Source organism: Manihot esculenta, chromosome 12, assembly GCF_001659605.2.
Source record: "Manihot esculenta cultivar AM560-2 chromosome 12, M.esculenta_v8, whole genome shotgun sequence".
Lineage (NCBI taxonomy): Eukaryota > Viridiplantae > Streptophyta > Magnoliopsida > Malpighiales > Euphorbiaceae > Manihot > Manihot esculenta.
Window position 1 is genome coordinate 30,697,446 of NC_035172.2, and position 27,576 is coordinate 30,725,021.

Genomic DNA, 27,576 nt, shown 5'->3' on the forward strand with positions numbered 1-27,576 from the left:
AAATATACAAAATTACTTTTGAATTTTTGATAAGTTATTAATAATATCGTTGATTTATATTTAATAATTATTATTTTTATAAATTTATAAGTTTACTAGTTTATAATTATAATTATTAAAATAAATTAATATTAAAATATATTAAATACAGATTTTAATAATATAAAAATTACGTCAACTATTTTAAAATTCTAATCATAATATTAAAATATTATTCTTATCCGATAAGATTTCATATCCTATCTTAAAACTTTATATTTTATCTTAGGATTTCATATTCTATTTCATATAGCATTATATATCATATTCAACTACATCTAATCCACTGTATACAGAGTTCACCACCTCCAAAATGAAATATGCTAAACTCTCTGATAGTCAATTCCGTATTTCTATAAATTATTTATTACACTTACTGACTTATGTATCAAAGAGATTACGAAAGTAACTTCTGTTTTTATCTTACGGGTCCACACCTAAAGAATTATGATATAAACAAATATTATTGGCGCAGTAGGTAGGAAATAATAAAAAAGTTATGCATCTCTCTCACACTTTTTTTTATTATTATTTAAAAGAAATTATGATCAAACAATTAGAAATTTGACTTCTTGCAACGAACAATTTCCGTCCCTAAAAGATTATGTTTTGTCGCAAAAATCTTATATGTCCAATTTGCGATGAAATTAATTATGTGTTTGATACCTCAACATAAGTTTTTCCAACTAAATTTATGTTTGTTGCTACTATAGCGACAAAATTTGTAATGGCATTGCTAAATCAGCAATTGAATTTTACCGTTGCTAAATGATGTGCATTGTTATTTTTAAATATCCCTCGAGTCCTTTATGAAGTTTACAAAATCTACCATCATGTTAATAACTTAAAATAGTTTTTCATTGTATTAGAAAAAAAGAAAAAAAGAAAAGTTACAAGTTATCTTATTGTAAGATGTTGATATCATATATTTTGCATAATAGCTAGTAATAATTATTTGTCACTTTTATATTTTCACTCTGCATTAACTTTAGGATCACATGTCATTATAGATCATTTCATGCAAATTTAATTTTTATGATTTTATATATTGTATAAGAATTATTTTACAGATGAGTTTTAACAACTTATGTCACTTATAAAATATGCAAAACTCTAAAGTGATAGTACGCTTCACCTATCAAAAAACTCTTCAAGTGACCTATTACTCCCCTAGGCGATGTAAAAGTATCCTTTCAGCCAATCAATTGCACCCTTAGACTACGTGAGAGGGCCCTTAGGCGACGTAAGAGTGTCATTTCAGGCAATCAATTGCCTATTTAGGCGACGTAAGAGCGTACTTTCAGACAATCAATTGCCTAATTAGGCGATATAAGAGCGCCTTTTCATACAATCAATTACCCACTTAGGTGATGTGAGAGGGCCCTTAGGCGATGTGAGAGCGCCCTTTCAGACAATAAATTATTCATTTAGGCGATGTAAGAGCGTTCTTTCAGACAATTAATTGTCCACTTAGGCGACGTAAGAGCACTTTTTCATGTAATCAATTACTCACTTAGGTGATGTAAGTAAGCGGTATAAGAACGTGTTTAGGCGATATAAGAGCACCCCTAGGTGATGTAAAAGCGCTATTTCAGGCAACCAATTGCCTCCTTAAGCGATCTGCATGCCCTCATCAACAATTGATGCTCATGCAGCTTCTTATGATTGCAGCACAGTATCAGATCTCATCAATGTTAAGCCATGAAAGTAGATGAGAACATAAGTCAAGTAATATTTATTTAATTATACAAGTTCATCTATTGACACTTATATTTTAATTACATATTGGTAATTTTAGTTCTCTCATCGAGATTAAAATGCACCTATAAACACGTCATTACCACAAAATAAATAGCAAAGAAACTAAGACCTCCGAAGTCAAAACACAGAACGATAAGTTCATCAAGAGAAAATTAAAAGCAATCACCAAAGTTATTTGTCACTAAATTTCCGAAAGATGATAAGTTCTTTAAAGAAAATAATCTAGTATTACATCTGAAGATTCGACTATTTTATGAGGACTACTGATGTAAATTAATATTAAAATATATTAAATACGAGTCTCAATAATTCAAATCACGTCAACTATTTAAATACCTCATAACTTCTAATAAAGTGGTAGAATTTTAATCATAATATCATAATATTATTTTTATTTGATAGGATTTCACGGTCTATCTTATTTAGAACTCTATATTTTATCTTATTTAGGATTTCATATCATATTTAAACTGTATCTAACACACTGTATAAGAAGCTTACGATTTTCATAATTAAGTACTGTATTTTTTCTAATAATTAATTTTATAATTTATCACACCTATTAATTTAAACATCAAAGAAATTATCAAATTAATTTATTCAGTATTTTCTTTTATTTTTTATTTCGTTCGATATTTATTTTGGCTCCGTTGATCGTTTTGAAAGGGCGGATGTTTTGTTGTTAATTTTTTTTTTTTTTTTATGCGATTGGAGCAGCTTCGTCAACGTTGATTGAAACGGTGATGAGAAATATTTGGAAATCTTGGGTCAACGTTGGGGATAGTGAGGGTGTATCCGGAAACCATTATCGGGTGGGTCAAACTGGATAAAGGTTTAAACATGGATTTTTTTATTACAAGCTATGGGCTTGATCGAACTTCTTAGAATTTGTCTTTTTATGTATTTTTTAATGCAATTTATTATTATTGCATGGTAAAAATAAATAAATAAAAATTAAAAAATCACTTTAATGAAAATATGGAATTGAAATGGGTCCATGGGATGGGCACACCGAGCTAGAGGAAGCGGTGGGGAAATAGTAACCAAACGAGTTTTAGCAAGCAGTTGAAGAGAGAAGAGAGAGCAGAAACAGGACAAAAAGTACTGAAAACTTAAGCCAATGCTAATTCCTGATAAGAACAAATTCTGAATCCTCAATCCCTTTTCTTTTGCCACGTTTCCTCACTTGTCCCATCAACCCCATCCATCTTTTATCATCATGACCATCATAGTCATCATGCATACATGCATGATGCATAGCTTCATCATGATAATGATATGGTTGTGAATAATGGTAGGGCTATGATTGTGATAGGTACTGTTAATGGAAGGGAAAAGACTTGTCTATGTGAAAATACACACTCCCTTAGCAATTTGTTTTGCCTTACACATTTGCCTCAGTACAGCTGGACCCACATGTCTTTTGGATCTACCACCAATTTTTTAAAAAAATTTCAACTTTTTATTTTTATCATTTTAATAATAAAATAATATTTTTTCAAAAAATCTGAAGAGGTTTTTTCAAAAAATCAAATTTCACATCTCAACTTTTGTGACATAGAATTATTAAGTAAATTTTCTTTTTTCAGATTATTGGAAAAAAATGAATGAAAAATTGAATTAATTGAGAGGGTCATAATTTTTTTAAATAAAAAGTAAAATTTAGTTCATATATTTAATTTTTTTTAAATATATTAAATTATAATCGATGAAAATAGAGATTGAACTACTGCTTTCTTTGATTTTACGGTGTTATTAACTTTTTCAATAAAAATCAAGAATTAATTTATACATCAATTAAAATATTGCTTAAATTTTCTTAGTGAAAACTCAATTATTAATATTGTTAATTTATTAATTCAATTGACTTTTTTTTGCTAATTTTATTTTATGTCAAATAATGATTATATATAAAAATATTTTTTTAAAAAAATACTCTTTAATATTTAAAATTTATTAAATTCGACTAATTTAAAATTATACCAATTAAATTAAAAGTATTTTATATTTGAATTTGAGATCACTAATTAATTGTGCAATTCACATCATATATATATATAATTTCAAAGAGACTAAGACAGAAATTGAAAAAAGAGAAGCTATATAGTGAGATGTATGGTCCCTTAGGGAGAGGTCCCACATATCGGATTATATGCCAAATGTCTCATAAGCAAGATGAGGTTAGGATTCTTATGTCCTAATCTTGTCTGCAATTCACATCATCTTCTTCTTACCCCCCCACTTTTAAGGGCTACCCTACAAACAAAACTCCAATTTAATGTACTAGAATTCTATATAATTGGAGGGGTCACAAGGATTTTGTTAGGCTAAAATCTTCTTTCCTGGGGATATCCTATTCTGGATTAGTGCAAGTGTCCCTAACAAAACAGGGATAGCTTTTTTGATAACCTAAATAATTGCTTTATACAGTTAAAAACATGACAAGGGAGAGGCAAGTGTCAGGGGACACTTGTCCTTCAACTAAATTTGGTGGAGGAAAATGGAGATAGGAAGCTTTTTCATCTTTGCCCCTGTGAGAGTCAACCTCTATCTTTAAATTGACCTTAAAGTCTCTTTACTTTTAAAGAAATATTCTATTCTAGAGAAAAGGGTTGAAGGAGAATTTAGCTAAGGATTAATATTGAAGGTAATTTTTAGAATGCAATTAATAATAGCCACAAAGATTGGAGGCTTCACTACACAAAATCAAACAAATCTAGCGTTAATAATTGAGAGCATTTTGAAACTAAATATACCCTTCTATTTTATGTAGATTTTCTTGTCAGAGGATCAAACCTAATTTATCCCAAGAGGAAATGAATGACAAAAACACTTAAAAGATAATGTTTCTTTTAAAATTTTCACTTTCAATTATATGAAAAGAGTTTGTCTTGAATTGCCATAGGGACTCTTAGGACATTCTCTTTTGTGGCCCAATCATGAGATTATTTGGATTTTCTCATTAGATATAAATAAATCAAAATAAAATTCGTACTGGATTTTCTCATTAGATATAAATAAATAAATCCCTTTTTATTGCAAAAAATTGTGTAAGTTTGTTGGTTAGACTGAGTGGGTGGCTATAACTAACGAGAGTAAATGGAATGACAGCATGGGAAATGGGCGTCTGCCCATTGGCATATATTGAAGAGGAAGAAAGAAAGAGTGATGAAATGGGTATGAGCAAAGGCAAATCAGCCAAGTGGATAAGATAAGGGAAGGGAAGGGAAGGGAAGGGAAGGGAAGTGGGGAGATGCTCATATTGATAAAGAAGAAACAGATTGCATTGAATGCTGAAAAACAGAAGGGGTGACTGGTGAGTAGCTGGGCCAAATATAACGTGTGAAACATTGAACCAATGAAAGAAAGCAATGGTCGGGCAGGCAGAAATTGACGTTTATAAACTGCAGAATTTAAGGATACCTTCGGCCTGTGTGCCTCTAACGAGTCTTTGTTTCTGGAAAGGACGTCCATTACAGTTGTGCCCATGATTTTCGTTAATAAATGCGCTTTCTCTCACTCATTAATCTTCCGTTACAGATCTTTCTTTATTGCATTTTTACTATAGTTAGCGTACTCTGGTATGGAACATAAAAGAACTTTGAATCACATCCCCAACTAACAGAATTATCAGTTCTCCATAGATTTCCATTGTTGTTGCTCAACGGAAATTCTTATAAATGTATAAACTCAGTAACCAAAATCTTATAAAATTAATGTCATTTTATTGGTCAACTATGCATATACCCTGTGTGCTAAAAAAGAAAGGCTTTATCTAACCCAACAAGGCTGGAATGGTCTTCTTCAGCCATTAGTCAAAATTTGTTTTGTTAATTAATGTAACTGTTTCTCTGAAGCAGTAGACTACATTACGTGCCTATTTTTCAAAATAAAAAGTAGACTAATAAATGTTATTTTTTTATATTTAACTCAAAATAGCTAGAAAGACAGAAATTAGAGTATCATAACAAATATTGTACGTAGTATAAGGAATATAGAGGATATATCAGAGTTTCGTCTAAAAAGAAACTAAAATATTTATAAAGTTCTAAATTTAACTTCCAAACTAAGTGAACTACTGGTTTAATAAAAACTAATTGACCTGATGGATCTTTAACTGTAAATCAAGTCCAATTACAAGGGGGGAAGGTCCTCAACAAGCACAGGAAAATCCTGCATCTGGACAGCATCCTGAGATTTCAAACTACGTACGAACCCTGCTGCTTTTCTCCATTTCTAAATGGATAGAAATGAGGATGGGCCTGCATGACATCAGGATCATCACTTACAACAGTCATGTGCAATGATGAAACAGACAAACCAAAAATTATGGGCAGAATCTGCTATCCTGGGAAAAATTATTTCAATAGACTGTGGGGGGAGATTGGGAAGCCCACACATTCATATACAGATGCATTTCACTTCACAGGTCAGATAATTTGAGCCCTGTTTGATCCTGCAGTTGCTGCACAGGACCAAGCAGGTCCTTATCTTGATGTTTCATCCAGCAAGTTACCAATTACCGAGGCACAATCTTACATCTCAAGTCAGGCAATGACTGGGATAAGAAGAGAAATGAAATCTCCACATATCAACAACGTGGACTAGGGGTTTACCATTGCTTCCTTTGCACTTGCCCTTCCTTGGTGATCATACCGCAGCAACTTGTCAAGGAAGTCGACAGCCTTTAAGAAAGAAATATTGCATGCATTTAAAACAAATTCATAAGAAATATTTTTTTTAGGTATATTACGGAAGAAAAAAAAAAGTCAATTGTATCAATTCACATATATGACTAAATCTCCGAATATTGGATAATAAACTCAAATCTTTTCAATTAGTCATAGGCCAAAGTATTAGACTGAATTTGAAAATATTAATGAGCATATTATCCATGCCCTCTGTCATTAAATTCAATCACATCTTGTTTTAATTATATTATTCTTCCCAGTAATTAGAGAACACTCGAAATTAAAATTAATATATCTTAACTTTTAATTAACAAATATTAATATAATAACTAATATCTTAAATTGCTTTTGAAAAGAATTTAAAACTTTTTCGGGTCTTGAACATGATTTTCAATGGCATTGAAAATAAATGTTTAACGAAATTGATTCTATATATAATCAATATAAAGTATGTTTACTTTCATATATAAAGTTTAAGTAAATGACTTTTCATTCATTAAATAAAACCTTATAGTTTGTTATAACAGTTAGATATAGTTGTGACTAGTTAAAAAGGTTTGACTTTATTATCCAATATTTAAAGGCTTTTGGCTATAAATGTGAACTAATACAAATAGTCAGGATTTTCTCATCCAATAGACTTTTCTCTAATAGACACACTCTCTTTTACAGGAGATTTCTACCTCAGGAACAGCCAAATGCTGATTTGACACATTGATAAACTTTGTCCATGGTTTCTGGCTATGCCTGCACCAAGAAGAAATTTTTCTCAATAAGGAGAACTGAATGCCTGAAGGTTATAAATTGGTTACTGTGATTCAAAACATACAATATACCTGCCGACTAGGGCTGCAAGATGTGGATCAAACTCTATGCGGTACTTATTCAAATACGCATTTAATTCATCTGTTCCAAGTACCAGTTAGTCGTAGAAGGAAATAAATCACAATCCCACACTTTATCCAGCATACTCTTAAAACTAGTTCATGGCACATAATTATTGAAGTTCAATTCATAGCAAATACATTTTTGTCGTTGTAATGTGATAAATGGCAACTATGCTTAGATTGGACACATTAGGCACCAACAAGAAGGATAGGAGAATAAAGCTTCTCATAAAATAATATAAAAAAACGGACGTTTGTATAACAGTGCAGCCATCAAAAAGGACTTTGTTTAAGATGGAACAGTTACATACAGGATGAAAAAATAGATGTGCTACTTCCTTCCCAACTCAAAGCATTCCACATACCTTGGCTATTTTGACTAGCTGATCATTCTTATCATGCCCATAGAAGAATTGCTCCTTTCAGAATATCTGTATAACAAGAAAGCATCACATAGCTCAGCAGCAATAAAAAAATATTTGGAATCCTCATGCCATCTGTTACTGCAACCCATGGATTAGCATGCAAGCAGAGCAAGATACACTTGTCTATAGCAACAGCAGAAGATAAATCTGGAAACCATACAAAGGAATAATACATTGCAGCCATCCAAGGGAGCAACTGAGAAATCCATCATTACTGGTGAAAAACATATCATTTGGACTGAGCCAAGACTTGACGACAGAAAATTTTGACATCCACTTCCATATGCACCATAAAAATAGCACAGGGAGAATTTAATTCGAAATGACATAATTCGACAAGAAAATAATGCAAATAATATTCTCCATGCTAAGAAAAGGAAAGAAAGGGCAAGGGTGAAGCAGAGAGGGAATAGAACTAAAAACCAAAACCACACCATTCCAGCAAACATACAACTAAGGCTGTCCAAAGAATAATCATAGTCTTGCAAATCAACAAGAAGTTCAGGACATTTAAAGTATCTGCACATCATGTTAAAAAAAAAGGACCAAAAACATCCAAAGAAACAAAAGATTAGGCTTCAGTGCCTATGGTAAAGGGAAGTGTTTGCAGTTAAGCATGCCCACATAGCATGAACCTTAAATTATAAACTCTTGTGTTCAAAACTATTGAACCTCTACACATAATGTATAACATAAAGTAAAATTAGAAGAAAGTCTCCAAACTCCTTTAGATCATGCCAAAGTTATAACCTATTGGTTGTAAGGATCAAGTCATAGCATATAGGTAGGGACTTGCTACCTACCCTCCGCAACCATGATCACCCCATTTAGTCCTAATTAATGCACCTGAGCAACCTATATTTAATGAGTACCCTAGCATTCCTAGGTTGACTGACTTACACACCAAAATGCCTCAAATGTGCTGGGGCATTTAATAACCAACTAAGCACATTAAATGCTAAGACACTCAAGGATCTCCAGTATAAACATGGCATTTACTGATGTTGAATCCCACATCGGTTGTGGAAAGGGGTAATGTGCCCTTATATGAGTCATAGGCAATCCTCCCCCTTGAGCTAGCTTTTGGGATGAGTTAGGCCTGATCCAAATTTAACATAGTATTAGAGCCTCCCATACGATGTTGGACCACCCATAAATATATCACGTACCAATAAAATTCTGGGCGTGAGGGGGTGTGTTGAATCCCACATCAGTTGTGGAAAGGGGTAATGTGCCCCTTATATGAGTTATAGGCAATCCTCCCTCTTGATCTAGCTTTTGGGGTGAGTTAGGCTTGACCCAAACTTAACAACTGATATGTAAATTATGGACTGATAAGACCAAAGTGCAACAGAGTGGGCAGTCAAAGGATGATTGGTATAACCTAATTCCAATTCATACCATCCCAATGAAGCCTCCTAGTTGCATGCAGCATATCCCTATTGGCTGGATGATAATATAAAATCTATACAAGTACCAGGCAAAACATTCCTCCAACTCATTAACTCCAGCCTTGATTCTGCCTTCCTTTCATTTACTCTTTCTGAACTTTCTTTATTATCCTTACTAATTTAGCTACCGGACTACCGGATAGGGAAGCTGCTTAGCTTTCTGACTCAACTTCATACCTTGTAGGCACCTGGACATCAACCTATAGATACCCAATAGCATTGGAGGTGGTTGTAAAAACATAGTTGCTCTAAAGTCATAGTAAGGTCATCTCATACTGCCCAATACCTCTTGATCTATATGACAACCATGATCTCTACACTATTATAAAGTAATCAATAAATAAACCATCAACAAGTCCTGTAATCATAAGTAACCAATATTCAGTAATAAAGATGTCAACTAGATCGGATAAGTTGTTGAAAGGGAGAGAATTTTGTGAACCAAAAGAAAGAATAGTGAGACAAACAGAGTTGGGTGGTGTGTATGCAAAAAATATATATATATATATATACACAACCTTGACAATCAAAACCATTAAAAGGAAATGCACCTTGAAGCAAGGCGAACATTGCATTCTTTCCCAGGATGATAAAACTCTGCAAGTCCTAAGTCTAAAAGATGAAGCTTCCTCTGCCCATGATCAAACATGACATTGTGGGGCTTCACATCCTGATGCATAATACCTTGTGAGCGGCGATAATCCAATGCCTAAATGAAGGATCTTTAATAACTGAAGGACTAGCATGAAAAAATAATGGTACAAGATAATGGATGCAGCAAGTAGTCTCTATTATTTGATAATGAAAAAAGCGCATTCATGCTAAAACAGAGAGAGAAGATACACCAATGCCACTTAGGTCATGATAAACCAAAGCGTGAGTAACACATAATTACATGCCCTAATCACTAGCGCAAATACATAAAAGCGCTTCAAAATGCTCTCATTTGAACCAAAGTACAAAACGGCTAACAAACCAAAGAAGACACATTAAAAACCTCTTCCTTAAGACAATCCTAAATTTATAGTATGGAGAAACAATAGCATCAAGAAAACCTGTTGCACCTTTTAACTGACTTTGATTATCATTTACCAAGGAACTGCGAAGAAGGTGTCATTCTTCCTAATTTTTCTGTTTGTTCTCACGCCCCACGGCAATCTAAAGAACACTCTATCCTCTCAGAAGTAGCATGCTTATAAATGTCATTCCCAGCAATGAACACTGAAGTGCCTGAAATGTGTGAATTTCCGCCATATTGCTAAAAATTACACAGCCATTTACCGATAATAACTATATCTATCGGCTAAATGGGTTCAATTTAATGTGTTTCATTTTCATTCCCTTATTTTTCAAGGCAAACAAGCAAAATGAAGAGCAAATCTACGAAACAAATAAGATAATTACCCCCATTGGACGGTGAGGGACTCGTAATCGCAATATTTCCTTAGGATGGATGACACCGATGTCGGCGTAATCCCTAGTCTTGGATGGGGTGCCAGGGCGACGAATAGATTTCTCGATCTTCTTTGCCTGCGTGTTTGGCGAGCTAGCTAATGGCTCCAAACGAATGGAGGTTTACCGGCGGTTGGCGATCTTGGTGCTGCTTATGATGAGAGAAAGTGGTGCAGCAAGCCAATCGACGGAGAAAGGTGATCAGAGATTGTTGGGAGGGGAAGAGAGGCCTAGCTAAGGAGGGAAAGGAGGAATAGTATGTTGTGATTCTGGAACCTGCAAACTTGCTAGAGATATTTTAAAAAATATTTTTTTTATATAATTTAATTATAAAAATACTACAATAACAAAATAGATTTTCTCAAACTGTTTTTTAATTACATCTAACATGATTTTTCTTTTTTATAAAAAGCACTTACTTTCAAACTCAATTTTAAACAGGTTCTTAATTTTTGTTATTAATTAAATCTAAGTTTTGAGTTATTGAAAGGGAGTTTTGGTCGCTGAGATTCTCAAGTTTGGCCAGCCAAAATATATTTTTTAATTATAACATATGATAAATCTAAAAAATTTTCTCATAATTTTTTTTATAAACTTTTTAGCTATATCAATCTTAACGCATTAAATTTTATTAAAGATTAAGAGATGAATATCTATTTAGAAAAATAATAATTACTAGAAAATTATATTGAAAATAAAATAATTAATTATTATACTTTTTATTCAATGAAATAGAGAGCGTTATATAATTATTTTGAAAAATAATTGTAATTTTTTAAAAATATTTTATTTAAATAAAAATTTAATAATATATTTTTTAACAACGGTTCCAAATATAAAATTACATCTTCTCAAATTTAATTGAAAAATAATAAATGTTTTAGTGACCTTTATTTAAAAAAAATAAGCATTTTCCTTAAAAAAATATTTCAAAATTGTGAAATAGCTTTAAAAAAGTGCTTTTATTTTTCATTTTTTCAATTTACTGTCATCTAATAACCATACTCAAGCACACACTGTTAGCTTTTTTTTTTTTATAAAGCACACAGTGCTAAGCAGGCATTCGATTTATTTAATTTAAAATTAAATTAAATTAAATAATTTAAATTTAAAAATTTATAAAATTTAAATTAAATAATTTAAATTTAAAAATCTATAAAATACAAATTGAATCGTGAAAATAAATTATTTAAATTAAATTGATTTGATTGATTGAATTTTTTATAATTTTTTATTTTTATATTTTATTAATAAAATTTTATAATTCAATTAAAATATTTTAATGTTGATTATTTTTTAATAAAATTAAATTAAATTAATTGATTTTTTAAATTAAAAGTTAAAAAAATTATAAAATTAAATTAAGTTTATAAATTAATTCCACCTAATTATATTATTTCAATTTAAATTGAATATTATTGATTTGTATGGTAAGCGTTTTTTAAAATTAAAGATTACTAAACATTCAATTTATTTAATATTGAATTTTCATATTTAAATAAAAAGAATTTAATTTTTATAATTTGAATATTTGAAAATAACCCAAATCTAATACGGTCCAGGGTCAAGATAGATCAACTAGTCAAATAATTTATTAGTCCATGGATAGTGGTTTCAATTTTGAAAAATAAACAATGAAACCTCTGTTGACCACAGGCGCCAGATTGGACTTGGAAGTCAGACAAACTGGCCCCACTTTCCATTCATGTAGCTGCTTAGCCCAACAATTATATATAATGCGTGGAAAATTATTGTTTAGAAAAATTTATTATTTAGTTATTTGATTTTAAAAATATATTAAAATATTTATAATATTTTAAAAATTTTATTAATTAATTTATTTAATTTTAATCAGTATCATAAAAATATTTAAAATATTTTTAATATATTAAAATTATTTAATAAATATTTTTATAAAATTAAAAATAAAATAAATTAATTTTTTCATTTAAAGAATTAAATAATAAAATACTTAATTAAAATTAATATCTTTTACTTTCACAGTTTCAATTTTAAAACGGCCAATGTAAAGTATAAAATACGAATCTAGTCAGTAAGACTTAATTTTTTGTTATACTTAGTCTAAGCATAACATGAGTTGGGGTGCATTCGATTCAAATCGAAAAAATTAATCGAATCGAATCGAATTGATTTAAAAATTTAATTTGGTTTTTTATACATTTCGGTTCGGTTCGGTTCAATTTTTAATTTCAGAAATTTCAGTTATTTCGGTTCGGTTCGATTTTGATCAAAAAAAATTAAAAAAATCGAACCGAATCGATTGGTGATAATAATATATTTTTTTCAATAATATAGAGAAATTAAATCATATTAAAATATTAAAAATAAAGTGTAAAAAATAAAAAAATTATTAAAAATCGAAACCGATCAAACCGAACCGAATCGAACCGAATCAGACCGGTTCGGTTCGATTCGATTTATGACCAAAATCGGTTCGATTCGGTTTTCATAAACATTAAAATTTTAGTTTTCGGTTTATTCGGTTCGGTTCGGTTTTGAACCGAACCGACCAAATGATCACCCCTAAACATGAGTATTAATTTCAACTTAAACAAGAAGTGGCACGTGTGATCTATTTAATAAAATTATTAGATAAGCATGTTACAACACAATTTGTATAACAATTTATTTTAGTAACTCACGTGACCTGCTAATTAAAAATAATGTCTGTCACAATGCCAGGTCTATCCAATCATATAATTGATTTCATAATATATATAAGATGATTCATGTATTCATTATATATTTTAATTAAATAAAATAGAAGTGCTGTTTATTTTAATAATTTTATATATTTTATATAAAAATATAAAAATAATAAAAATAAATTAAATAAAAAAATATATATTTAATTATATACCGTAACTGAATAGATTTAATTGAAGATTTATTCAATTTCTATGCAAGTATTTGAACCACAGCAAAAATATATATGACTTAAAAAAATTTAGAATTTTCTTATTTAAAGCGTGAATTTCGTGAAATTTCTCTTCAAAAAATTAAGAAATTTATGCCTTAAAATTCAAGATGATTTTTTTAAGGTTTTACTGTTTAAATCTTTTTTACTGCAGGAGCTCGTCATCTTTTATAATCGAATTCCTTTCTGTTTTTTTTTTTACATTTTCTTACTGTGATCGATTTTAATAATCAATTTTCACAACCGAAACAAATTCTATTCTTTGATTAAAATTTATTTATATTAATTTTTTCTGAAGTCTTTTATTTAATTTTTTATTAATTATTATTTTTTAATTATTTAGTTTTTACTCTAGTTTTACTATTCATCAAAATTCTTTTATTTTTATTATTTATTTTTTTAATTATTAATTAAAAAAAATTTAATATCAATTCTTTATATATTCCGTCCTATATATTCTATACACAACTTATATTTATTAAATTTAAATAAATTATTTTTTTCGTCTTCAACACCAATTAATATAAAATTCATGTTTTAGTAAATATTACAACAGGTTCAGGAGAAAGGTTGGGCTTTATCCTGCAACCCAAACCTATAAACCAAACAATAAATTCAACCAGTAATCGACCCAATTTTAACCTAGGAAACCTAAAAATACAATCATTTTGCTACATCCACTCTGCCAAATGAGAACTTCTAACATGTCATCATCGAACTTGAAAATCTAAAACCCTTTCGAAGAGATTCAGCCGCCTAACATAGACCATAACTCCTCAGGTCACCAGATACTCTATTAGAACCAGGCTTTGTAAGCCAATTTCTAGAAAGTAAGAATGAGTATTCAGTTCATTCAATTTCCAATCAAATATAAATTAAATAATTAAATTTATAAAAAATTATAATTAAAACTAAATTAAAAATAAAAAAAATTAAATTAAATCGAATTGAATTGAATTTTATGAGTTTCAACTTATTTCTTTCCGACTCTTCAAATACAGTTACAGTAATCCTTAAATCTATCTACAATTTTTCAATTTCATCGATAACAACATTAATTAATAATAATTCAATTGTAAAACAATTTAACAATGGTGAAAATTAATTCAAAAAGAACAAATTAAACATAAACTAACGACACATATGTTTTCAATAATCAGTAATTAAAAATTAATCCAATAAAATTATATAAAAAAAGAGAACGCATAGAGAAAAATACAAAAATTGATTGTAATATGTTATAATCGATAATAATAAAAGCATAAACCACAACTGAATCAATCTTGATCTGTGAAGGCATTGAGATTGCATAAGAGTTTGTGAGTGATTGCACTGGAGATGACTCATGACCGGCTATTGGTGATAGCATCATCGGCAGTAATTTCTTCTTTGCTTCGTCCATGTGCAGAAGCATAAATAAGAAAGAAGCAATCTTCTCACGAGGCCATTGGGCTTAAAATGAAGAAGAAGAGAAAGACTCACAAAAGAAGCTAGGGTTTTCATGTTGTATATATGGGCAGTTCGATTCTGTTTTTCATTGATTTTGAATTTTTAATCGAATTGAATTTAAAATCAAAAATTTTAAAAATTAATAATTAAATCAAATCGATCCGTTTGATTTAATTTAATTTTTGATCAAAATCGATCAGTTTGATTTAATTCAATTTCCGATCAAAATCGAAAACTATTAAGCTCTATTAAGAGGTGATGAACAAAACTCAATTTTTTCATCTCATTCTGGCCTTAGTATTTCGATCACCTACAAAGCAGGACTATCAAAGATGTCTTGTCAAATATGCACACAAACATCCCATACAGCCTCCAACAGAAATTACCCTAATCAAATTTTTTACTATTCAAATCAGATTTGAAAAACATAACAAAGAAAATACGAAATAAATTAAATAGAAAGAATAAGTTCTTTCTAAAATAAACGAGGGCTACCAATAAGAGAAAACAAATAAACCTCTCTATATATATATTATTATTTTTGTCAAAGACAAATTTCTATTAATGAAAAAAAATTCATACAGAAATACAATATTAATAAAATCGATGGCCAACATAAGAAAATCCCATAAATCATAATAAAAAAAATTAAATAAAAAAACAGGCCTAATGACCCAAAACTAAAAGAGAGAGAAGGTATAGAGAATGCAATTGCCTCCCCTTTGTTAAAAGGGTGTGGTAAAATCTTTAAGAGCGCAAAACAGCCGGAAAGAAAGTAGAACCAATAGTCGGTGGTTATGAAAAGGGTTTCAAATATGAAGTAAAGGAAAGAGAAAACCTAGGCTAGGAGTGGCAAGCTTCACGTAATTAAAGATAGACGGAATTATGGCATGAGGACAGGCAACCAAGCTCGAGTGAAATTTGGACCGGAAAAAGCATTATTCATTTTGAATCTCTAAAAGGGCAAACATATAGAAAGGAAAAACCATAGAACTTCTCCGGTGGGCTTTCACCAAGCTCCTCTCTAATAAACATAGTTTGTAGTTAAATAAAAGAGAAAAAATTAAATATATAAAAATAAAAAATACAACGACGGTCGAAAGGGAGACTCATGTACAGTGGAGGAGAGAAGCTTCTACTGCTCAGACAAGGGAGGCCGACAAATGCTAGATATTTTAATATTTATTATTTTTATATTTTATTTTTACTCACTCTTTAAATAAATATTAATTTTTTATTAATATAATTATTATTTAATTTTTTTTCATTGATATTTTATTTAATTATCTGATATATTTTCATTTGGATATATTTTGAAATTTATTTAATTTTTCAAATAATATTAATAATAAAAAAATAATTTTTGTTTAAAGTTTTTCTAAGTTGATTAATTGTGTTAAGTTACAATACTTTCTAATTAAATAACGAACTGTTCTAAAATTTAATTTATTAATTTAATAAATTATTTTAGAATTAATTAATAATATTTTTATAATCACTATTTAAATATTTTTTTCATTTAAAAAACTTCTCTCATTTTTTAAATTACTGAAAATTATTCTTTTATGAGATTTTTTTAAAATTATTTTTTATATATAAAAACAAATACTTTTACAAACTTAAAAATTTTCAATATATGTATTGATATATTATCTTTAAATATAAAACATAACTAAGCAGTTATTGATAATTTATGATAAATATAAAAGTAATACTTTATAATATAAATATATTTAATTTATATTTGTAATAATAATTTGTTAATAATTTTAAAATATTTATTATAAATAAATATTACTAATAATAATTTAAATTGTACATTTTTATTTTTAATTAAATAAAATAATTAAAATTAATAAGATAATTATAAAAGTGATAATAAATATAATTTAATTTCATAAAAAAAATCACATATCACTTCTCAATTATTTAAAAATATCATATATTAATATTTTAACTACTTTTTAATTATTAAAAAATAATAAATGTTAATTTTTTAAAAATAAAAAATCCACGTGTTAGCTCCTTAGAAAAATAACTTGTTATATATATATATATATATATATATATTTTTTTTTTTTTTCACCAGTATTATCCAACTGGACAAAACTAAAAAAAGAAGTGGTGGTTGAAAGCTGAAAGTGATTGGCTTTCGCCTGCATAGCTCCCACGTGAGACTTGAAGACCAAAACGCAAAACTGTGGGCCTAGCTACCTGCAGCCTTGTGCTGCACTGGAGGTTGCCATTTTTACGATAGAAATCCAGTGGCAGAGATGTACTCCACGCATCGGGGACACCAGAAAACAGAGACCGCAGCGTAGCAACTCTGCCATAAAAGCGGGAAACTTCGAATTGGGAGACTATTTGCTCACGCGCCACGCCACCGACCTTCCTTTTTTTTTCGTTTACAGGTATATAGTCATATATATCGAAAAATATTATCATTCTTTAGGGTTCAAAATCAGCAGCCAGCAGCCATGGAAGAGGTTAGGGCAACCGCTGCTTGGGTGGCTAGCCGCTCCTCTCACGTCATCGTCGATTCTGCTGGTATGGTGTGATGCAGCATTTTAAGTTCTGCTTGCTGTAATGAGGTGTAGTTTCTTTATTCATGTAAATGGAATTGGAAATGTGATGGTGGTGCAGGGATTGAGAAAGCGGTGGAGAATATTCGGGAAATTCCCAGGATAGAGTGGGATTTTGAAGGGATTCATTACTTCGATAACGGACCGCTTACTGTTCAATATTTGTTTGTTTTGGATGCTTTGAATTTTTGCTTCTGGCCTGGTTTGTTGCTCTTTACCTTAAAGAATTCGTTTGCTGTGTGCTTCAGTCTCTGTTTATTGTTTGGTTGCCAATGCTGGTTTTGTTGAGTTGAGTTGTGCCTGAAAAACGTAAAGATTGTTGTTTTGTTTGCGTTTGTTTTTACTGTGGACTCAGACTTAGGAGTAAGGCTTATCTTTTTGATGGTTGTGACTCCTAGGATTATAGATTATTTTCAGTGTTATATGGACACATGAAAATAAATTAGGGAAATGGAAAGGATTCTTCTCTTGTTTATAAAAGCTGGGAACCTAACAAGGAATATTGGAAGGGGCAAATAGTTTATTTAGTTAAGAGCCTTGTTCTTTATTTTAAAATGTTTTGAGACTAAGCCCACAAGACAACTTCTACCCTCAAGTTTCAGTCTTTTGCTGATTGGTTTTTGGACTGAACACAAATTCTTCATGCTCTTCGTTTATTTTCTTTTTCTTGTCCTGTCTGCTTTGCATACATAGTGTAAGCACTTGAACCAAGGAAAAATAGGTGAATAGGTGGGATGGAAGGTAGACAGGAAATTGCATAATGAGGACACTCTTTGGACTCAAAACTTTATCTGACCCCAATACCCGGTTAAGGATCTGAATAAATGGGAAACCTCTATTTCTTTGCTTATTTGCATTTTTGTTGGGCAACTTGGTGAAGTTTCTCTTGATTCAGTGGTTGTCAGTTGATTGAGCAAATCATATTAATGCAATTTCTGCAGTACAGGTTTTTTTTTTTTTTTTTCTATTTCTACACTATTTATGTTCCTTTGAGAATTTTGTTTAATTATATTTTTATTTTGCAGCAGTTAATTAGGGTGTTCTTGGAAAGCTTAAAAAATAAAAGAATTCTAATGGACTGCAGTTTAATGGACCATTCTCATTTTTGTAATGTTTAAAAATGAATAAGAATTCAAATTTTCTTTTATAAAAAAAGTCATTTTGAAATAAATGAATTCATGACAAAAGTGGCTTTATTTTGCAAGAATTCTGACTCATTTAACGAAGTGTTCTATTGAAAACCTTTAAAAACAACCTACTTTAACTCACATTTATTTGTAAATAAGGGCAAAATGGAAAATGAGGACTTTAATTTTAGTTGTTAATTATTCCAAAAACTAGAATTCAAATGAACTCTCATTTTAAAATTGATTCTGAACACATGAATTTTCTTACAAAATCGTTTTTATTGGATTCTTTTATTAGAAAAGAATTGAATTCTAGCACAAGAATCATTCCAAATGAGGCCTTATGTTTGATTTAATTTAGTTTCAAAGACGTTCGGTAAAAACTTTGTAGTTTTCCCAAATACTGTTCAGTAAAAACTTTGAAGTTTTCCCAAATGACTCTGCTTGGCCTCTACTTGGTCATCTTTGTTCTTTTTATTGGCACCATTCTCACTAGGAGGTTGGAGCTTGTTCTTTGATGTTGCTGTTCTTGTTCTCTTACACCTCAAGATGTGTATGTGAATTCTTCCCTGCCATGATCCATGAAAAGCTTTTGCTCGGTATTTCCAATTCCCTGGATTGACTTTGAAACTTCATGCTATAAATATGTAAAACAAAGGTAAGTTTTTAATCCAGCACAAATCATTACTCTAAATTATTCCGTAAGGTGCTCGGAAGAAGAAGTTTCATAATTTACCAAGTGGGAGTTTGCAGCTGTGAGTTGTGGAGTGTCATCTTATGGTCTTGCAATTAAGATGAGGATTGCCAAATGGTACAGAATTTGGCAAAGGTTCCTTCATCAAAGTTTTAGTCCTGTATCTCAAGTTCCATTTGGTTCTTGAATTAGATTATTTGGACGTCTATAAGTCTAGTTATGAACCAATTGAAACAGAGTGACCATCAACAACAATTTCAGCAGCACATTCACAGAAATTTGCATGTCTTTTGCTAATGCTCAACACCATAGCCAAGGTCATATTTCAGGTTATGGGTAGTGCTTTCAATTTTTCATTTTCCTTTTAAAGTATATCATGTGGCAGATGATCACATTGGATGATTTCTTCATCCTTTTGTGTTGGTTTGCTTGCTTTCTATGGAGGAATGAAAAAATATTTTAAGGATGCTTTTGCTGGACTTTTTTTGAAGTACAATATTTTTAAATTAGTAACCGAAAGTACCTCATGCATACAGATAGAGTAACATATTCAGCTATTAATGCTATTTTTATGCAGTTCACTAACGTTTTTTCCCCCTCTTTTGGATCCTGTTTGTTCTTTGCAGATAAGGATTTAAGCTATGATCATTTGGCATCAGGCCTAAAGGAAGCTTTAGAAAATGACAAATCTGTGTTTGATGCTGATCGTTTGCAGAAGTTCACAGGTATTGCTACCTTGTGGTGAATTTTGTGCCCTTCCACATCAAAACAGGCAGGAATCACTATGCATAAACACACATTAAGACTGCTTTTTGTAACTACAAGGTGTCTGGATTAAAAATTAGTAGAGTTTCCATGGCAAAATATAATTGGGTTGAAAATGTTGAACAATGGTTTGCCAAATGAATTTGCTTTAGTAAGTTTTCCGTGCAGCCTCAAGTAATAGGGGAGTTCTGGGGCAGCTGTAGCTTATCAGTTGTTCACCTACAGGAAGAGTCTGTATCAGCATAAGCAATTGTGTCACTACTGCTAGACTATAATGGTGAAAATAAATTGAAGAATACTGGATCTAAATCTTGCATTTCTCCCATATATTAAATGGAAGTTTGCAATTTTGTAGGGCCACAAACTCTATGCATAAACTAGGATCTGCTTTATGTTAATCTGAATGAGCTACACTTTCGAATGAACACTTTTGTGCCTGCTTAATGTGGTCCTTTCAAATTTTATTTATAGATGAAGAGATTCATGTTTAAGACATTATTGGCCTCCCTCCTCTCCTGCACAAGTTGAATAATTTCTTGTTCCTTTGCAAATTAATAATTCATTTTTGTATATTTACTCGCTTTTGGGGTTAATTAGATCTGCCCCAAGTTTAATATGGTATCAGGGGCCTCCCATCGATGTTGTGCCTCCCGTAATATAATTCTGAGCGTGAGAGGGTTGAATTCCATATCGGTTTGGAGTAGGGATAACGTGCCCCTTATAAGAGTTTTAGGCACTTTTCTTCTTGAACTAGTTTTTGGAGTTAGTTAGACTTGGTCCTAATTTAATACCCTGCAAGTTTAATCTCTCTATTTTCAAATAGTGATGAGATGAATGATTGTTGTCAGGTCCTCAATTACGAAAGGTGTTAAAATGGCCCAGGCAACTTCCTTTGGAGGATGAGCGGATTCGTTTACTGCATGAGGTTTATGAAGTTCTAATTGATATGATTTTCATTATTTTTAGACTTGAAATTCTTGATGTTTGAGTTCTTAATATGTATGGAACTAATTCTGATGCTGTGTAATGTCTTAGCCTAATAATAAAGCAAAATTAGTTTTTTGATATCTGTAAATTCATAATTTAGGTTGGTTTTGAACTGGAAAGAAGTTTTGGAGGAAAAGCATCCAATCTTGTGGAGTCCTGTGGGAAATCAGCTGCAAAACTTGTTGCAACTGTAACTAGTCTCTTTCCTGGTATTTCTCTCCTCTCTTTCCATTTCTTCTTCTTTTGGTCTTCATTGTGAATCTTATTTCCTTATAAGTGGCCATTTTAACGATCGTATAGAATAAGACAGTATACTATTTGTTTGCAAGAATACTGAAATATTGTTTCCATCTGATTCAAATGCTTCAGGTTTTCGAGACCACTCATTATACAAGGGCCACCAAGTATTCTTGTATAAAAGAGCTCAGATATTTGCAGCCGATTTATATGGTGCATTCAAAGGCCGAGGATATGGAGAATTCAAGGATATTGGTTCAATCACAATATTTGCAGACTATATTGTTCCTGCTGTGCTTCAGCAACTTGGTGTGCTAAAATATAGTTCAACCCTTGGCAGTATGATCAAGTCTGATACTGAAATACTTTCAGGCAGTGAGGAGGAAGTTGAATTACGAGCATGCTCTATATTTGCTGTGGAGAAAATGAGGGACTTGCTTCGTGTAAAATCAGGAAAGCAGGTATAGTTAAACTATCTCCTTTTGTCCACATTTATGTATTTATCATCTTATTATCATTGTAAAACAATTACTGAGAGTTAGAAACTTCATTGTGTTGTTAAAGAAATATTTCTGCTACACTGTCTCCATGGAAATGCATGTGTACCTGAAACTAGAATTTCTCCAAATGTATTTTCACTTTCTCCAGATTTCTTAATAAACACTTAGGCTATGTTGTCATGATAATTTTCTCTTTGGAAAATTTCTCTATTTGTTGCTAATGAAGGGTGGGTTGCCTTGCAACAAAAATTTGTTGATATTGAGAAACAAAATCTCTTTTATAGACAAGTAAGGATTTATTATTATTATTATTATTTATTTTTGACCAAGTAATCCTGATGCGATTTATATCTGGGCTCAAATACTTCTATACGAATTTCTTTTGTAGCATGAAACATACCTTATATCAGTTTCATAAGAAGTCTTTGATTAAATTGATCTCTCATAAACCAGCAATGTGCTTTGGTATACACATGCAGAAAATTAATTGCCTGCATTTGATGGTTGAATGATTGATTAGAAGATAAAATCGTACACATGAAGTGGACTTGTTAATTGCACTAGGTGATGATCTGATTCCACAATGCATCATGTTGTCTCACTGCAATGTAATTTGCTGCAGTATGGACTGCATTGATGCAAAGATATTTTAATATTCATCATTCCCTGATGCTTGATGATGGTTTGTAGTGGAGTATTTACCTGCTATGCCAGATTCTCATGAGTTCCATTTTATTTTATTTTGAGAAGCATATTCTCATAAAGTTGAACGAAATTTATAGATGTTTAAATTGTTTCAAGGAACAAATGTCTCCATTGATGGTTGCTAAGAGCAGAAGAGTTATCTTCACCAATTGTCCTGTATAGACAACCTTTGTTGCTGTTGTCATGTTTTATCATCAACTTAAAGCATGGACCTTATTTTCATTTTCCTGGTTACTGGAAGCAACCATTTTTACCAGAAAAAAAATTTTCTTCCATCTATCTTCTATTGTTTCTCTACTTCTTTCACTAATCTAATTTCACTACTTGCTTACTCAGGTGCTGAGTATTGAATTGGACCTTTGGCTCTGGGCTTTTGGCGTGCGCTGCCCATCTCTTCAACACCATCGGACACTCTCAATATATTATTGAGTTGACAATATTCTGAAGTAGCTTTTCTTAATATATTTTTCAATGGAAAAATGAAAAGACAAAATTTTGGCCTTGACAGTTTTAGAACAACCTTTTGTTTTCAGTCTCTTACTGAAGCACCAAAGGTGTTCTTGGATAGTTACAATACTGTTAATCTACTCTACTTCTACCTTCGAGTGATATATTTGAATGGGAAAAAAGAGGAAAACATAAGAGAGGCTTTCGGTCTTGCGTCAACATTAATCTCAATGCCATTTGTGTAGACATTTGAAATTTATTGGGTCTGAAACTGAGTTTATTCCTATTTCACAATTCTTTACTAAACCATATTTTGAGAGGAGAGTTTTTGTTTTTAAAACCCTTCCTCAATCGGTAGTGCTGCAATAAATGTCAGTTGGATTCCTTACCAAAAGGAAAGGCATGGAATTGGTGATAATAATTTAAAAAAGATTTCCCATATCGTCTGGTATTATATTGGAGGTTAATCCTTAAATTCAATTATAAATACCAAGTAATATTTCTAGACAAATTCATAAGCTGTATACCGTCTTAAATTATTCGGATTCTAGTGCTATTTGTGTTCTATTAACTCTGCGATGAACTTAAGTGTTGTGTCATTTGAGAAAAATTGTTCAACAAAAATGTTTTTGAGCCATTTAAAAAAAAAAAAAAAACTTTTTTCAAAAAGAAAATCCATTCCCTCTATTTTGATAATATTTTTAACATATGAATCTTAATAATTCATTTTGCTTTTTAATATTGTAATAAAATGATAGAAAATGAGATGTTTTCTTGGAAAATATTTTCATACAAGAGTTGTTTTCTAGTGAAGCAAATGTAGCTTTTAATATAGTTATTAATGTGTCGGCTGGTGCACCAAATGGGTTGGCAATTGTTGATTGACATGTTCTGGTGGCATAACAAGGAATATAACCTATAGTTTTATATGGATGGATACATGTGATGCAAGATTTAGCCTGAATCATCTGCTGCTTCCATCAAGTCGCAGACTTTGTAGTTATGACATGGCGCTGGGGTTCTTTGTGATGGGCAAGTTTCCATCATAAGTGCATTTTAGCACATCTGGTTTCCTCACCACCCGGGGTCCAACAGGCACCTTGCTGGCTTTCGGACGTATGTCCTGCACAATCCAATCATCTCAGATTCAATGAACTAGTTTCAATCTGAGTCAGATGGAACTTAAAACAATACCTGGTCAAAGATAGCTGTTGGGATTGCCAAGGTTGCAACAGCATTCGGAGCATCAACTATCCCAGAAATCCTTCCTTCGCATGGGCAGCAAGATAGCAGAAGATACATCTGAATCTCACCATTATTATATATATATATATATCCTCTTTTTAGCAGTGATGCTTAAATTTATGAGAAAATTTGGGAGAAATATCATGCGAAGTTGGGAGATATTAGACCTGTTCCTTGGAGTAACCAAATTTAGAGAGGTAATCAATGGCATTTAGCACTGCTCGCTTGTAAGCAATGCTTGCATCAAGATAATGCTGCCTTCCACTCTCATCAACACTGATTCCCTCAAACACCAACCACTCTGAGAATCTTGGCTCCGTTGGCCCTATCTCAAAGATTGGGTTCACATGAAGAGGAGTTGGCCCCATTGGTGTAAGGTACTCCTTCATTCCACCCCGTATAATTTCACACCTGATGCCACAATAGCAAGTGTCAATGTCTTGGGGGAATTTTATATATATGTAGAAAATGATGGGATATGGAAAATGGATATCTACTTGAGCTCTAGAAAACCACTCATCTCGATTGCACCGCAGAATGATACTTCACCATCACCTTGAGAGAAGTGCATATCACCTGTACTAAGATTTGCTCCTTCTACGAATACTGGAAGGTATACTTTTGAACCTCTACTGAGATTTTTTATATCACAGTTTCCTCCATTTTCTCTTCCTGGGATTGTCCTTGCTGCCTCCTTGGCAATCCTTTCCCACTCAGGAGTGCCCTTCTGGATCTGTAATCGATATTATCAACTGTTAGATTTAGCAGATTTCTTGCAGCTACAAGGTGGTCTAGTTCCAATGCCAGTGCTGGCCAACGCTTGTTACCAGAACTGTTGTCCACAGTTTGCACTTGCAATCTTGGCATTAATAACTCTCAAGTTAAGATGGCTAAACTATCAGCACCAATCACTGGGTTTTGGATATTCAATAAGTTAATTATGTAATTTGAATTTAGGATATACTTCTTATCAGTCAAATTGTGATCTTACCCTCAAGTTTGAGGTTACATCCGAATTGAAGAAAAAATGGAATCAGTACTGGGCTATGATCTTGGAATAAGTAATTATATTTTTTCCATCTTTGAGATTTTTAGAAAACACACTAGAGCTAGAATTTGAGAGTTCTAAGAAATTGAAACACTTTTTCATCGTAGTACAATTTTACTTCTGTCTTATCCATGGACGTAGACTTTTCTATTGAACTATATTAAATTTCCTATGTTTATCGTTTTTTTTTTCTAGTATTGTGATTGACGAACGCGTGTCTAGGATTATGCATTTGTTTCAACATCTGTAGTAAGTTGGAGGCTAAAGAACTTTCTCAAAATCCTCATTTATTTTGATATCATACCTTACCCAGATGGCATCCTTTTGTTGATGGTAAATTTGCTAGTGGTCTAGAGTGCAAAACTTCGCACAGTTTGAGAGACTTTAACCCATTTTCTTCAACATCTCTCTCCCTTTCATTCCATATTTTGAGGAGTTCCATTGATGGAGCAGTTCCAACTATTCCAGGATGAGTCAAACCTGGAAATCTTACCCCTGATATGCATACAGAATCATCTGATTACTGCATATTCTATACTATTATTCTTTTGTTCAAGCATATGGGCATGGCAATAGATTTGCTTTGTAGTGGGAATTCTTTTACCTGGTATATGAGGAGAATAGGCATATATTCCTTCAAAATACCAAATAGCTTTTGTTGCACTAGGGAAATGGTCAGTCAGAAAACCTCCTCCATTTTCTCTGTCAAATGTTGCTGTGAAACCCCATTCATCTCCAGGAAGAGGACCCAAGTTGCAAATTTCAACCATCAGGAGATCACCTGGCATGGCTGGAATTCCTTCCTTGTCCAGAACTCTAATTGGTCCACTGAGATAATGAACCTGGAGGAATCTCCAATAGACGATAGTCAAAATCACCCAATAACATAGCAATTGCTTAGTCTATTTGCATATTTTTCTAATATGGTTAATAAGTGTGAGCCATATTCATACTTACAACTGAGAGGTCTACAGTTTTTACATCTAGAGCTGAATCATCATCTTTAATACTACCTCCTGTCCAGTCTACCATCTCTACCCTGAAAAGTTCACCATCTTTAACCTCTGCAACTGGGGGAATCTCCGGGTGCCAACGGTTGTGAAGAAGTAGTTTTTGCTCCCATGGTTTTTTCTTCAATTCTATAGGCACTACAATTCTTGGGGTTGAAGGAGGCATGAGTGAACTATGTATTTGAGATGCAGAGTTCTCTTGTTTTTGTGTTAAAATCACTAGGTAAACAAAATGGTATCCATTAGTCTAGTGGAATTAGTAGGTGACAATTTTCTCATGATTCCCTAAACCCCTTTCCAGTAGATGACAAAAAAATAAAAAATCAAGGCCTTGCAGTTAGGAAGGATGACTGCCCTATGTTCTCTTAGAAAATTAATACAATATATATACGTACCGTTCTAAATATTCTGAAAATAATTTCCTGGCATCCAAACAGAAGCTAAGGAATAACTCACAATAGAAAGATCAGCATGTTTGATGTCCTCTGCTGAGTTTTCTTGTTTAATTCCACCTCCACTGAAGTCCACCATCTCAATCCTTAAAAACTCTCCGACCGTGACCTCTGCGACCGGAGGTATGTCCGGGTGCCACCTGTTGTGAAGTGGGAGTTTCTGCTCCCATGGCTTCTTCTTCACATCTATAGGGAACACCAGCCTTGAACCGTATTGAGCCATAAAGCTGTAGACACAGTCTCAATCTTGAAATGCAAAGAAAGTTGGGTAATGAGAAGTATCCTTGGAGTAGTTGAAGTATTACTAGTTACAACCTTCATTTTCAGTTGCTAGCAAGCACTGACAGCCATGAATTGGCACCATTGAAAGTTTTGAACTTTTTCCCCTTCTCTCAGTGGATGGACCACTTGATTAAAGTTGATTTGATGTTTTTGACTCATATTCTTGGATGTTTATAAGCCAAAAACAACAGGGATAGAAGGGTTAATAATAAAAATTATTACACTAATACTAAATTTGTGTTCTTGTAAATACTTTTCTTGAAGAAAAGACAATGAAAAGCTTATGCTTAGATGATAACAAAAGTTAGCCACTCATTAAGGAATAATACCTGTACTTGTTCTTGGTGGTTGAAACTTTTGATCTTATCTCCAAAGTTTAAAAAGAAAAAATTTCAAGTGCGT

At 31.7% G+C, this 27,576-nt stretch overlaps 3 protein-coding genes across 6 annotated transcripts; 1 reads left to right on the forward strand and 2 right to left on the reverse strand.

Annotated features, from left to right (window-relative positions):
• Positions 1-5,765: 5,765 nt before the first annotated feature.
• On the reverse strand, positions 5,766-10,664 carry LOC110627620 (casein kinase II subunit alpha-4, chloroplastic). Its single transcript, XM_021773969.1, has 11 exons — positions 10,659-10,664; positions 10,400-10,512; positions 9,939-9,993; positions 9,806-9,885; positions 8,255-8,322; positions 7,883-7,950; positions 7,744-7,797; positions 7,328-7,413; positions 7,175-7,238; positions 6,417-6,485; positions 5,766-6,062 (listed from the first exon to the last, which is right to left on the reverse strand). The coding sequence occupies exons 1-11, from the start codon at positions 10,662-10,664 to the stop codon at positions 6,000-6,002; spliced, it is 726 nt and encodes a 241-aa protein (XP_021629661.1). The 3' UTR covers positions 5,766-5,999.
• Positions 10,665-17,290: 6,626 nt separating this feature from the next.
• LOC110628065 (queuosine salvage protein) lies at positions 17,291-23,356 on the forward strand. Of its 2 annotated transcripts, XM_021774517.2 has the most exons (7): positions 17,291-17,640; positions 17,737-17,877; positions 20,123-20,221; positions 21,110-21,186; positions 21,349-21,457; positions 21,618-21,946; positions 23,027-23,356. In XM_021774517.2, the coding sequence occupies exons 1-7, from the start codon at positions 17,571-17,573 to the stop codon at positions 23,117-23,119; spliced, it is 918 nt and encodes a 305-aa protein (XP_021630209.1). In that variant the 5' UTR covers positions 17,291-17,570; the 3' UTR covers positions 23,120-23,356. The 2 variants fall into 2 exon arrangements, with proteins under 2 accessions (XP_021630209.1, XP_021630211.1); XM_021774519.2 differs by lacking the exon at positions 17,291-17,640 and having other exon boundaries at positions 17,738-19,813.
• A 533-nt stretch (positions 23,357-23,889) lies between these two features.
• Positions 23,890-27,330, reverse strand: LOC110628275 (formamidase). Of its 3 annotated transcripts, none has more exons than XM_021774865.2 (8): positions 26,836-27,330; positions 26,388-26,659; positions 26,035-26,272; positions 25,735-25,925; positions 24,880-25,115; positions 24,550-24,793; positions 24,332-24,439; positions 23,890-24,260 (listed from the first exon to the last, which is right to left on the reverse strand). In XM_021774865.2, exons 2-8 carry the CDS (start codon positions 26,604-26,606, stop codon positions 24,138-24,140), a joined length of 1,359 nt encoding a protein of 452 aa, XP_021630557.1. In that variant the 5' UTR covers positions 26,607-26,659; positions 26,836-27,330; the 3' UTR covers positions 23,890-24,137. The 3 variants fall into 3 exon arrangements, with proteins under 3 accessions (XP_021630557.1, XP_021630558.1, XP_021630559.1); XM_021774866.2 differs by having other exon boundaries at positions 26,897-27,034; XM_021774867.2 differs by lacking the exon at positions 26,388-26,659 and having other exon boundaries at positions 26,897-27,329.
• Positions 27,331-27,576: the final 246 nt, after the last annotated feature.

Excerpts from the sequence above, each read along its gene's own strand:
- LOC110627620 (XM_021773969.1), bottom strand. Across the intron at positions 7,414-7,743 it reads AGCTAGTCAAAATAGCCAAG|CTGGTACTTGGAACAGATGA; the intron begins GTATGTGGAATG and ends TTCTACGACTAA. Across the intron at positions 7,239-7,327 it reads CTTGCAGCCCTAGTCGGCAG|GCATAGCCAGAAACCATGGA; the intron begins GTATATTGTATG and ends TTCTTGGTGCAG.
- LOC110628065 (XM_021774517.2), top strand. The coding sequence starts at position 17,571 with ATGGAAGAGGTTAGGGCAACCGCTGCTTGGGTGGCTAGCCGCTCCTCT. Across the intron at positions 21,187-21,348 it reads GGATTCGTTTACTGCATGAG|GTTGGTTTTGAACTGGAAAG; the intron begins GTTTATGAAGTT and ends TTCATAATTTAG. Across the intron at positions 21,947-23,026 it reads GTGTAAAATCAGGAAAGCAG|GTGCTGAGTATTGAATTGGA; the intron begins GTATAGTTAAAC and ends TTGCTTACTCAG.
- LOC110628275 (XM_021774865.2), bottom strand. The coding sequence starts at position 26,606 with ATGCCTCCTTCAACCCCAAGAATTGTAGTGCCTATAGAATTGAAGAAA. Across the intron at positions 25,116-25,734 it reads AAGGATGCCATCTGGGTAAG|ATCCAGAAGGGCACTCCTGA; the intron begins GTATGATATCAA and ends TATCGATTACAG. Across the intron at positions 24,261-24,331 it reads CAACAGCTATCTTTGACCAG|GACATACGTCCGAAAGCCAG; the intron begins GTATTGTTTTAA and ends TGGATTGTGCAG.